The 13,237-nt window shown below is 37.3% G+C and overlaps 3 protein-coding genes across 3 annotated transcripts in view; 2 read left to right on the top strand and 1 right to left on the bottom strand.

Moving 5' to 3' along the window:
• Window positions 1-1,768, bottom strand: part of LOC125206342 (ABC transporter B family member 21-like) — an 11,347-nt gene extending 9,579 nt beyond the window's left edge. Inside the window, exons 1-6 of the mRNA XM_048105609.1 lie at window positions 1,313-1,768; window positions 1,147-1,201; window positions 896-1,071; window positions 579-800; window positions 250-488; window positions 2-178 (exon numbers count right to left, since the gene is read on the bottom strand). Of these exons, the coding sequence (XP_047961566.1) occupies window positions 2-178; window positions 250-488; window positions 579-800; window positions 896-1,071; window positions 1,147-1,201; window positions 1,313-1,558 (1,115 nt within the window). The 5' untranslated portion in view covers window positions 1,559-1,768. The remainder of the gene's footprint in view (window position 1; window positions 179-249; window positions 489-578; window positions 801-895; window positions 1,072-1,146; window positions 1,202-1,312) is intronic.
• Window positions 1,769-7,247: 5,479 nt separating this feature from the next.
• LOC125205765 lies at window positions 7,248-9,151 on the top strand. The gene is made up of 2 exons (XM_048104870.1): window positions 7,248-8,252; window positions 8,422-9,151. The coding sequence occupies exons 1-2, from the start codon at window positions 7,305-7,307 to the stop codon at window positions 9,061-9,063; spliced, it is 1,590 nt and encodes a 529-aa protein (XP_047960827.1). The 5' UTR covers window positions 7,248-7,304; the 3' UTR covers window positions 9,064-9,151.
• A 2,719-nt stretch (window positions 9,152-11,870) lies between these two features.
• Window positions 11,871-12,494, top strand: LOC125205769 (ubiquitin-40S ribosomal protein S27a). The gene has a single exon (XM_048104876.1). It carries the CDS (start codon window positions 11,945-11,947, stop codon window positions 12,413-12,415), a length of 471 nt encoding a protein of 156 aa, XP_047960833.1. The 5' UTR covers window positions 11,871-11,944; the 3' UTR covers window positions 12,416-12,494.
• Window positions 12,495-13,237: the final 743 nt, after the last annotated feature.

Below are 13,237 nucleotides of genomic sequence, written 5' to 3'. Positions count from 1 at the left end.
CGGATAGCTGAAATGCACGTCTCTAAACTCTATATTCCCACGGATGTCTTCTGGCATCTCCCCACTTGTGTCGTATGCATCTATCTCGGGCTTCCTCTTTATCGTCTCAAACATCTTGTACGCTGCTGCTCGCCCCGCAGCAAATGCCGACATGCAAGGTGATGCTTGTCCAAGAGACCTACACAACATACAACATCAATATATAATATAAAGTGCAGCAACAACAACATCAATAGTATATGTACTCACATTGAACCAGTAAGCACGGCGGTGATCACGTTGATCACCTCACCACCAGTGTATCCCTTCTCCAAGATCATCTTGCCTCCAAACCAGATAGCCAGAGCATAACTGCAGAATATAATGAACATGACTGATCCGAGCCCCAGCCCACTCGCTAGCCCTTCGTGCACCCCTGATTTGTAAGCCTTGATGAGGGACTTGTCATAGTCAGCCACAGCTTGCTTCTCCCCAGTAAACGACGCAACCTAAACAGAATCATAGACACATATGTCAGTATGTATTCTGTTTAAAAATACTATAATGTGGAAACAAAAGATTGTTAATAAGGACGAGACCGTTCTGATCGAGCCAATCGTCTGTTCAACTAGAGTTGCAGCCTTAGCATACGCTTCTTGGCCACGAGACGCCATCTTCGACAAGAGTAGCGACATGACACCTCCTGATATCACCATTAGAGGAATGGATGATAGCATGACGAGCGTGAGAAGCCATCCTTTGATAAACGCGATCACAAATCCTCCCACAAATGTTGATACTAGTTGAATGAACTTGCCAACCTGCAAGAGGATGCATATACAACATGTAATCTTCTCTCTCTTGAAATCATAGGAAAAAGAAGCAGAAACAAAGAGAGGTGAGAGAAAGAAGGTACCTTCTCACCCATGGCGTCTTGAATAAGCACAGTGTCACCAGACATTCTTCCAACCACTTCCCCGGTATTGCTTTCTTTATCAAAGAAAGCAACATCTTGCCTCAAAATTGTTGACAAATATAGACTCCTAATTCTTGCAGCCTGCCTTTCTCCGGTAATCATCCAACAAGCCACCTCTGTAGATCATTCAAAGTTAAGTATGTTCAAATTCAACAATATATCAATTAAGATGGCTATAAGGTAAAACTTACGAAGAAATGCCGCCACGCCACATCCCATAGCCAAATACACAAACTTTAGCGCAACCTAAGACGCGAAATGCAACACGAAAATGTAAGATACAAGTGATGAAAGCACAATATCATGAAGCTGCCATAAACAAGTAGGTTGAGAATGAATATGATGAGATTTAGATACCTTTGAGACAACGGAAACAACATCGTTGTTTTGGTTTTGGCCGAAAGAGTCGATGAGATCCCCGAAAAGGATTGTCATAAGAGGCATACACACTCCATTCCCAACGGCACCCACTGAACCAACTATCATCAACACTTGATCCACAGGATCAGCAAAGGCGAACAGCCGGTGAAACGGCACCGTTCTGCCTTCCGTCTGCCCTTCCTTTTCCACCGCCGCCGCAGACGGCGTCTCTTCTCTTTCCATTTCAATCTCTGATGTCTACACTTACTAACACTTGTATATATTGCACTTTAACTAACTGACTTTTTTATTTCAACCAAAAACACACACAAATATATATAGTGTGTGTAAAGAGCTGCAAGACTTATTGAGCAAGAATTCTTGATGAGCACGGCCCTTTATTAATATTCAGCTTCAAATCTTGGAGGCGTGATGCAGGTACAGGTCCATTGAATATCAAGACTTTTAGAATTTGATTATTTGGCATCATCTAGAGTTATTTGAACATTAATTATGTTTTGATACATACTTTTCAGGTGATTGCTTGTACATAGTCAACATAAATCTAATTCAGTAATTCCGCTTTTCCAAATTGGTGGTTGGTTTTGTTGCAATAAGTCAAAAGCTATATAATTAGGATCGGGATTAATAAAGTAATAACGGTGGGGTTCTGTTCCCCTGCAGCAAAAAATGCAAGCAAAATAAAGTTCACGAGATAGGTTGAGGGTTTTTTGTCCGTGAATTTAACTATGATGCGTTTCTAGAAGATGAAAAAGAAAGAAAGAAAGAAAGCTATCTTCATAATATACATTTAATAATAATAAAATGTGATCAGCTGACATCAGCTGAGAAAATACAAGGATTGGTGTACAAAATCAAATACTGGAATATTAGATTTGAGTCCAATCTAAATTTACGTGCCGTGGAATATTGGCCTTGTTAAAAATTTCTCTTTACTAACAATTCATAATTGCATAACCTTCTTTGTCTTTTAAGTCATAAGTAAAACATGTAGGAGTATTTGCTTAGCCCTCAAGAGAAAGGTATGACCAACAGACCAACTTTCATATTGCTTAAAATGGGAATTGTCTATTGTTCAAATCTTGAAAAGTCTACTTCTCAACAAAGAAAGTCTACTTCAAAAACAATATTTTGAATGTTGTGATCACAAGTACAGCGACATCAACAAAATAGTACTATTAGTACTAGGAGTGGTTCGGTTTGCAAAATTATATATCTGGATTAAATGCAGTATGTTTGGTTCATGAGATTAAATCACTCAACTTAATTCTAGATGAATAATCATGTTATCCCTCCGTCCACGATTAAGAGTCTCATTTCTAAATGGCGCGGGTTTTAAGAAATGTTAAGAAAAGTGGGTGGAAGAAAGTTAGTGGAATATGAGTCTCACTTGTATATATTAGTTTAAATGATATGTGAGTGGAATGAGTTAGTGGAATGTGGGGTCTCTTTACCATTTATGGTAATTATGAACCGGGACTCTTATTCGTAGACGGACCAAAATAGAAAAACGGGACTCTTATTCGTGGACGGAGGGAGTAATAATCATTCAAAAGTCGCCACTGATAATTAATCACGACAATTGAACAACACCGTACTGTATATTTATTGACACTGCACGCCACTTATCGTGTGCGTGCACTAATGCGGGATTGGAAAAATGTTAAAATTATAAATTACTATTATTAATTATTTGATTATGAAGATTTAATGAATTCACCACTTTATTGAATAACTTCGTGATTTTGAATTCAAATCTCATAAAAGCGAAAATTTTCATTTATTTGAATCCAGGAATATTTTATAGCGACCGGCTAGCCGATTCGTCGCGCTGGCCGATCGGCTAGCCGAACCATTGCTGTCGGCGAGAGCGAAATCGGCGAGCCGATCGGCGTGGGCTGGCCGATCGCTCAGCGCTAGCCGCCATTGTGGCGGCCCGATCGGCCAGCGCCGAATTTTGTTTTTTTTTTAATTCATTTTTTTATTTTTTTTAAATTCTTTTAGAAAAAAAATTTCAATTTTTTTTTTTAATTTTTGAAAAACTATATAAACGCGATTTTCTCTATCTCTAAATTTAAATACAAGAGCAAAATCTAGCGATGGACAACAACAACTAGCCCAATACAAAATTAAGACCTAAAACAGAAACATGTCATACCGTCGGACCCCCGTTCGGCTAGCGGCAAACTATAACAGATTCAAGGTGGCTCGTGTGTGGAAGCCCGGATTTTTTTTTATTATGTTATTTTTATGATTTTTAGTTAATGTACTTTTTTTTATTTAAATAAAATTAATGAATTTTCCCGTATATGTGTCGTAAATTTAATTCCGTAATTTAATCGTAATTTTAATTCCGTAAATGTAGTATATTTTGAATTATTTTTATTGCGGTTGGCCTAAATCTGATGTGGCAGGTGGATTTTTTAGTATTGCTAACGTGACAGGGGAGAGAATGACTGACCTATTGCTGGCCTATGGCTGGCCTAAGCACCATTGCGGATGCTCTTATTGTAGATGATTTATCATTACTTACAACCCGTGCTTTCTATTTTAGAACAGTGGTTTAGTCTTACTTTCCTTTTTAAATACACAAATAATATAGTCCAAACTTTAATTTTTCGGTGATTTGTTTTTTAGGCTATCTCCATTTTAACAAAAAACTTCATCATGGGAAACGGGAATCGCGTAGCTGTAGCAGGAAGAATAACATAATTTAAATAAAAAAGAAAAGGGTATGAATCACTATGAAAAGGGGATATAATGATCTAGGAATAGGCCTTACAAAATAAATAATGGAAATTACATGTGTCCTCGGAATGAAATTAAACCCCATTTCCTTCATCTCTAAAACTCTAAATACCTCGATATATAGCACTTAATTTTCTCAGATAATTTGATGCTTAATTTATTGACTCTATTTATTTATAGGCAATCTGTTTTTCTTTTTCACTGCAGAAGAAGTACGACAACCTTTTTTAAGAAAGGTGAAAGATACAAGTTAGTAGCAATGATTTGTGTTGAGCCACAAAACGTGTGGATAATGTTTCTATAAATACCCAATTAATATCTCTCGTTTTATAAACGAAGTCCATGGCTGTCTCAGACTCTCAGTTATTACTTATTACAGTATTGGAAAGTAGAAGAAAAATAAATGTATACTCCATATAAAAACTGCCCAATTGATATACTCCCTCCGTCCCCGATTAAGAGTCACACTTTTCCATTTCGGTCCGTCCCCAATTAAGAGTCGCACTTCATTTTTACCATAAATATTAAGTAGATTCAACATTCCACTAACTCAATTCACTCACATTTTATTATAAAACCAATATAAAAAAAATAGGTCTCACATTCCACTAACTTTTTCAATCAATTTTTCTTTACATTTCTTAATACTCGTGCCCGGTCAAAGTGTGACTTTTAATCGGAGACGGAGGGAGTATACTCTTTTGAGTTCATTCCTCAGAGCATCAAAATTTCACATAGCTGAATGGAAAGGTTGAGATCAATTGTCCCATTTTTGGGTGTACTATGACTTTCAATTCTATTTTTTGTTTGATTTTTACTAAGTTGGTATCGTTAGAATTTTTGCAACTTGGCTTCATTGCACAGGGAAAACTATGGTGTGTGGATTCAAAATTTCTGCCCTTATGCATAACTTGACTTGGCAGATAAGATGTCCTATGAATGGACTATATGCAACTACCAACTATTTCCATTTTTCATTTTGTAATTGGGATATAATCATGAAATATTCAATTCAATTGTACGAACCTTTACATAATCTTTAATTATGCAATTCAATTGTACAACTTTTACTGTAATTTTGGGGTATAATCATTAAATATTAAATTCAATTGTATAACTTTTAATAAATAGATCACACAGTTCTATTAATTTACTTATATCTTATTATGAAATAGTAGTCTATTATTTCATCCACCACAAAATACTTAAGTATTTTTTAAGGACGTAAAAATCGAGAAGCAATTACTTGTGTTTAAATTTTTAAAAAAATAATAACAATTTAAACGCAAAAGAAAGTGTTCCTAAATTACGGACAAATTAACTTAGTCCTTTACTTTTTAAGGACGCTTCTGCGACCTCTAATTTTATCTAGGACACTAACGAAAAAGACATTTTCTAAAACGTCCTTAATTGTATTAGAAAATATCCTTAATGATTTTTTTTGTAGTGATCCGTTCTATAGCATTGAGACATTTATTTTTTACACTAAATTTAAAAAAAAAGTACTTAGTAAATTAAGTTTAGTGAGAATAATGTAAGAAGAAGAATAAAATAGATAAATAGTACTCCATACGTCCCACAAGAATATACATTCTTTTCTTTTTAGTCTGTCTCACAAGAATACATATTTTTCAATTTTTCTCTGTAATGAGGTGGGACTCATCCCCACTATTAATATTTTAATTACTTTTTCTCTTTACCTCTCTCTTATTTTACTAATTTTACATTAAAATCCATGCTGAACCCAAAGTGTATATTCTTTGAAGATGGAGGGAGTAAGGAAATAGTAGGTGATAAAATAAAATATTACTATACAAATAAAATAAGAGATAATAAAATAAATTAAATATATTAAGTTTTTGACATAAAAAATAATTCAACTACTAAAAGAACATTTTAAAAAAGAATTCGACTCAACACTGTAATACACATTTTGAAAGAAAAAAAAAAAACTCATCTTTCGTAGTGGTAATGAATGGCTGAGCCCATATGGAAAATCGGGCCAAAAAATATTCGTTGACCAATCATCTACTACTACATGGGCCCTTTCATCACAAGACTTTATAGAGTAAGTTTAAGGCTTTATTTTATCTTTTTGTTTTTATACTCTTTTGGACTCCACCTCTAGGCTTTGCCAATGACACAATTACATGTTCCATACGACTAACCTAGTGTTAGAGAGCCGGATTTCATTGGTAAAGGATTAGATGTAGTCATCTTTTGTCGAACTACTTAAGAATGTAATTATATCTAACACTTGCATATTTGGCTAATGAAGTCAACTAGAGAGCAGTCCACATTATTCACTTTGTGCTTAGTGGATGTACAAATTAACATGTTGTCCTTCATCTGATCTTCATTATAGAAGCAGTACAAATCTTCTAAGAAAATAAGTGGTATTATTATTTTGGACAAGAAGAATATACCCATATTTTATACCGCCACACAACGTGTAGATAACTAATGCTGAACTAACCTTCCTTAATTCATAATCCCTCCATGACTCCATCCTGTAGTAGTGTAGTTGGAGCTTAAAAGCATAACATAATATACTGTGATATGAAACGCAAGAATATTATTTTATGTTCATACAGTATATTAAAAAAGTTGAACACATATTTTATCAATATTTTTCATTTATTTTTCTTTGAATTTCTTGTAGAGTAGTAGTATAGTACTCCCTCCGTCCCATGCTACTCGCACTTTTTATTTTGACAACATAAATTTAAACATGAATAACTAGTATAATTAAATTAGAATTTTAAATGTAATAAGACAACACTTAATAAGGGACACCCTATCTAACTCTAAAATCTTAATTAAATATCATAATTTTTTATTTAAAATAGAAATAATGCAAATAGTTTGGCACAGTCTGAAAATGAAATGTGCAAGTAGCATGAGACCAATGGAGTATTTATTAAGAACATGTGAAACTAATAGTATTTAGTTAGATTGAATTTCTCTGAAGTTGTTGTGAGACTCAATCTCTTGAACAAAACATAATATACATATCCAATAATGAGATATAATCTTAATTATGAGATATAATTAAGATAGTACTATCAAATATGGAACGTGGATGACTGGAAAACTAACAAAGAAACGTAGAGAGAGAGACACACAGCAAGGGAGATAAACAATGTTCTAAAAACCAGTGTACAATTAGGAATCATCAAAAAAGTGAAAGTAGTAGGCAGAACTCAATACTAGTATTAAAATGGTGGGGCTTCACACTGAGGACAGAGCTGCTGCTCCACTCCACATTTACTTCTCCTTCTCAAATCTCACCATCTTTTATTTATACACTCCTATCCTACTATTCATAATCAATTACTACTTCAAAACCTTGGCAATGCCGCTGCATTTATTACACACCATCTCCATCACCATTACCATCACCATCACACTAGTATTTTTCACTATCAGCATTGCATCAGCTGCCGGCAGCGATACTTCGGCGGTGGGAGATGGTGGAATGCGGAGAGACGGGTTGCGGGTGGCGTTTGAGGCTTGGAACTTCTGCAATGAGGTTGGCACCGAAGCCCCCGGCATGGGAAGCCCCCGAGCCGCCGACTGCTTCCATCTCACTCAAGGCAGCGGCTCCATAATCCACGAGGTGTCCGAAGCTGACAACAGGCTAGGGGTTGGAACTCCATTCCCGGGTCTGAGCCACAAGGCTCTCAACCACCCGGACCTCTATGCGGCCGAGAAGGAGCTCTATCTCGGCTCCTTATGCCAAGTCTCCGACACCCCCAAGCCCTGGCAGTTTTGGATGGTAATGCTCAAGAATGGCAACTACGATACTAGATCAGGCCTGTGCCCCGAGAACGGGAAAAAGGCTCCGCCATTTCGCCCCAGGAGATTCCCGTGTTTTGGGAAGGGATGTATGAATCAGCCGAGCCTGTACCACCAGCCTACGAGGTTGTACAACGATGGCACCTTGATGAGGGGAGGCTTCTACGGCAGTTATGACATTTCCACCGGCAAACATTCTTCGTATTACCAAGTTGTGTGGGAGAAGAAAGTTGGGAGTGGGAGTTGGGTTTTCAAACATAAGCTCGTGACTTCTAAAAAGTATCCATGGCTTATGCTTTACTTGAGAGCTGACGCAACTACAGGTTATTCCGGGGGCTACCACTACGACACTCGAGGAATGCTCAAAATTGTAAGATTTTCATGTTTTTTTTTCTCTATCAGTAATGAGACAAGTTAGGTAAGTAGGTAGGTAGGTAAGTGTATTTATCACAATAAATTCCGTTTGAGATAATGATAATATGCAAAGAAGAATATTAAGTAGGGACATGCATTGATTTAGAACCTTGTGATTGTTGCAGCTGCCGGAGTCTCCTAATTTTAAGGTGAAGCTGAGTTTGGACATCAAGAAAGGGGGAGGTCCGAAGAGCCAGTTCTACTTGATGGACATAGGGAGCTGCTGGAAAAACAACGGCGCACCCTGCGACGGTGATGTGCGGACCGATGTCACTCGATACTCGGAGATGATCATCAACCCAGTAACTCAGGCGTGGTGCAGCCCCACCAATATCGCCAACTGCCCCCCCTACCACATCACTCCGGACGACACCAAGATACTCAGAAACGACACGGACAACTTCCCTTACAGAGCCTATCACTATTACTGTGCCCCGGGAAATGCAAAGCATGCCGAGAAGCCATACAGCACATGTGATCCCTATAGTAATCCGCAGGCGCAGGAGCTGGTGCAGTTGCTTCCTCATCCCATCTGGGAGGAGTACGGATACCCTACCAAGCAGGGTGAAGGGTGGGTGGGAGACGGGCGTACCTGGGAGCTCGACGTTGGTGGCCTTTCCAGCAGGCTTTACTTCTACCAGGATCCAGATACTGCTCCTGCAAGAAGAATATGGACCTCTCTTGATGTGGGGACAGAGATATTTGTTAGTGATCAAGATGAAGTGGCTGAATGGTCTCTCAGTGACTTTGATGTTATTCTAACTTGATTAACATAATGTACCATAGCAGAGCAACAAAAATGTTAGCACTGCGCATCACATTATTTAACAAAAAGCTTGATTTTCCTCATTATAATTATGCTTGGCATTTTCCTGCTTTCAGCCCCACAAACAACAACTGTTATTGATATTCTAGTATATGTCTAGCTAACTGTTTGGCCTTGAAACCATCAGTGAAACATAGCAAAACCATCAATAACTAATAGCAGGGGGTTGCCAAATTGCAATCTCAGACCAACTAACCTAAGTTACTGATGTCTAGTTACTGCGATCGATTCTTAGTAGAATACAAGATTCAGCAGCTGCATCAACCTCCTCGAAGAAACAGTGGGGGCCAAAACAGAGATCTTTGGTTAGTGCAGAAAATGGATGGAGAATAGGACTGTAGGAGCATATCTGCAGCTGTAAATGCTAGGAAGTAAAAGCCAGTTTAAAAGAGTTTAAACTCTTCGGATAGTAAGTTGAAGTGAAAGAGGCAAAAGCATTCCTTTCTTGTTGCAAGATAAGAGCGTCAGCAAATGTATCCTAGCCTCCAATATCTCATCTATAGAGTGACTAGTGATGCCAACTCGATGATCAGTTACACGACCTTGAGGGAAATTATATGTACGGATGTGTTCTGATGATCTGATCTGTCCCCACTACCGATCTGTTGAGTACAGGAAAACACTTTAAAAAATATGTGTAATGATCTTCTACCAATAGCCAATAGGCCAATACTCCAAAGTAAAAGGCTTCAACTTGAAGACCATTACCTGCTTTGTTCTAAGTTTTGAATGATTGGCATCAAGCCGAGTCCTTTCCAGCTCATATAACTTCGAACACAATAATCCTTGTTCTGATGGAACAATCAAGAAAATGGGAAAATCTTACTCAAGTAATCAAGATGCATGAAACAAATATGGTTGCATGCAATGATTTTCATAAATTAATCATGCTTAACATAGAACCTGTCTAAAATATTTATGAATTTTGAAACAGAAGCTTATATAAGAAAAATGAACCATTAGTATTTTGGTTCAGTATATAAGATAAAACATAATTTTCTTTTTTCCGAGAGAATAGGCTGTACATATTTGAATGGATTGGATAATTATATTTCGTGAATTAGCAAGCATTTCCCAAATAGATCAGTTCCACTTTGAAAAGAAGTCCAGAAAATTTGTGCTTCTAAACTTGAAATTTCATAGAACTTTGCTACTCAAATTGGCCTAAAACTTAAAAGTCGAAGCAAGTAAATGGACAAAATTCTTTTACAGAAGACAGAGTTTTCCGAAATGAGGGAATACAGGTGTACATGAGTATTCCTTCCAAAAGCATAATATGGTTTGTACAGCAAACTAGTCATAAAACACGTAAAGGGGTAGCACAAACAACAAGTAGTCTATATTATCATGCCATTTATACAAATTTAACATGTAAGAATGGACTGTCTTATTAGATGAACAAATGCTCAGTTGTTCGTTTAATAATGTTTCATCAAACAACTAACAAATACTATTAGACAAAAAATTATTAACAACGGACAATGAAACACTGATGAAAATGGATGGTACAATTACTGCTGGGTTATATATTAGGAAATCTCTTGCATTGAAACAGAAGAATTAGAAACTGTAAGAAGATTGGTGCCTGATGTTGGGAGCGCCCATCCTGTATGGCACCCATTAACCCAGTTGGAAGTATGGCATATGAGTGATCATGACGGCACTATCAATGGTGTTTACACTCCGACCACCTGCACCACCCAACCTGTACGTATCACTTCATTCCAGATTTGGACATCAACCTGCAGAAGTTTCAAACTCCTCAGATAACTATGATTAAAATGAATGCAGCCTCAAAATACTTGCCATTAATAATCGAGCAAATTGCCATTTTTAATATGCTTTTCTAACACTTATATCGAAAGTGGGAGCATAACTTTAAATCGGGTGGAGTTGGAGGAAGAATAACAACAGATACGGCACCGGAATGAACTCGCTCTAAGAGAAGATATTCATACAGAAGACAAAGAAATCAAAATGCAGATAGATTTAGAGTATGAAAAGCCTGCACTCTGTGAATCATTAAGCATTAAAAAAAACGATAGCGTGTGAGGCTGAAAATATGAAACGCAGTAGCAGATTGCATGTTATCTAAAGGATACTCAACCAACCTTATAACTTTTTACGTTAGATTCTGCCACACCAAGAACTTCAAAACTCCAACCTTTATTCTGTGAGTACTTCTCATACCTAATCTATTTCAATGATATATCACTCAATCCACAAAAACAGGAGTGTACATTTTAAAAATAACCATGGCAAACAAAGAAGCCTCTTCCCCACCAGTTCCTAAAACAAACTTCAAGGACTAATCACGGAGCTGCCTGAAGAAGAAAAAACTGTGATACAGAGGAGCATTGGCCGAGGAGTACTCCTCCGGCGAGGCATCCGGCATCCGGCATCCGGCTATCTTTCATCAAAATGAGTCAATTTTTATACACAGAAATTTGATCGAACGGATAATAGAAGTGACGGAAACAAGAGAAATACGCATAGATGATGACCGAAGAAATTCATAGAGTTTCAATTTCCAAAATTTTGCTCGTCTGTTCATCCTCATAGTTGAACAGATATCACTTTCTCTTCGTCAAATCAAAACGAATATATTTTCGCGGAAAAATAAAATAATTTATCAAAATAAATAGTGAAGAAAATATTTTGTTAATTCAAAATTGAGATAATGGGTAGTCCAAAGGCCCAATATAGACCTGGGCCCTCGTATATAAAGGGAGCCGTTTCAACTTTCAACACACCCAATTCATTCATCACTAATCACAATCTCGATTTCGCAAAACCCTAGCTTATCTGCGGCGGTCGCGAAGATGCAGATCTTCGTGAAAACCCTAACGGGGAAGACGATCACCCTGGAGGTGGAGTCGTCCGACACCATCGACAACGTCAAGGCCAAGATCCAGGACAAGGAAGGCATCCCGCCGGACCAGCAGCGCCTCATCTTCGCCGGCAAGCAGCTCGAAGATGGCCGCACCCTCGCCGACTACAACATCCAGAAGGAGTCGACGCTCCACCTCGTCCTCCGCCTCCGTGGTGGCGCTAAGAAGCGCAAGAAGAAGACCTACACCAAACCGAAGAAGATCAAGCACAAGCACAAGAAGGTGAAGCTCGCCGTGCTTCAGTTCTACAAGGTCGACGACTCCGGCAAGGTGCAGCGCCTCAGGAAGGAGTGCCCCAACGCCGAGTGCGGTGCTGGAACCTTCATGGCCAATCATTTTGACCGCCATTACTGCGGTAAGTGCGGCCTTACCTATGTCTACAATAAGGCCGGCGGCGATTGATTTTGAGATTCGATTATTTTACTTTCCTATGATAATAGACCCGAAATTTTATTAATGCTAAGACCTTAATCTTATCACAGTTTTCCGGTTTTTTTATTATAATTGCTTTACTGCTTTTATTCTTTTGCTTGTTGCTGCGCCATTGCATCATTCTTTTGCAAGCCATGTACTCCTATTAATTAAAAATTTACTACTAGTTGTTTTGCATTTTAGGTGGAAAAATATCATTACCAGTCTCTAGAAAATAAAAAAGTATAATCACTAATATTCTTTAGTTAATCTATATGCCCAGTTACTATGTGTTGATAACTGTAAATTTTATTTAGTGCTGTACGAGTACGAGTCCCTGGGAAGAGTATCAATTTGATAATAAAAATTTAGAGATAAATTTATGGTATGACCTTACGCAAAATTTAGCAGTCAAGCTATTTTAGTAGTGTTTTGATTATCTGTCTATAAAGTGTCCATTAAATCTTATTTTAAGCTACGTTTTGTAGAGTCAACCATTCTATTGATTTGCTAAATTTTTTTTTAACTCTTGTACTATTAAGATTAAGATTAATGCAATGTGCTGTATTCGGTTTTGGTCCTGTATGATCAAACATGTTTTAATGTGTTCTTATGCATGTTTTAACAGACATGGTGTACGATAAGACTTATGATAAGATTTTAATACTTTCTATGTCAATTCATTTGTTTTGTACTGTTAGATACTCCACAGTTGGACAGAGATAGTGAGAATGTGAGATGCATCTTTTCACTCAACTTCATAAGTACTTTTTATCCTTTCGAACTTTTTTATCAAAATAGTTAAGAAGAATG

This window comes from Salvia hispanica, chromosome 2, assembly GCF_023119035.1.
Source record: "Salvia hispanica cultivar TCC Black 2014 chromosome 2, UniMelb_Shisp_WGS_1.0, whole genome shotgun sequence".
In the NCBI taxonomy this organism is placed as follows: Eukaryota; Viridiplantae; Streptophyta; class Magnoliopsida; order Lamiales; family Lamiaceae; genus Salvia; species Salvia hispanica.
This window is presented reverse-complemented; position numbering and strand designations above follow the sequence as displayed.

Excerpts from the sequence above, each read along its gene's own strand:
- LOC125205769 (XM_048104876.1), top strand. The coding sequence starts at position 11,945 with ATGCAGATCTTCGTGAAAACCCTAACGGGGAAGACGATCACCCTGGAG.
- LOC125205765 (XM_048104870.1), top strand. The coding sequence starts at position 7,305 with ATGGTGGGGCTTCACACTGAGGACAGAGCTGCTGCTCCACTCCACATT. Across the intron at positions 8,253-8,421 it reads CTCGAGGAATGCTCAAAATT|CTGCCGGAGTCTCCTAATTT; the intron begins GTAAGATTTTCA and ends TGATTGTTGCAG.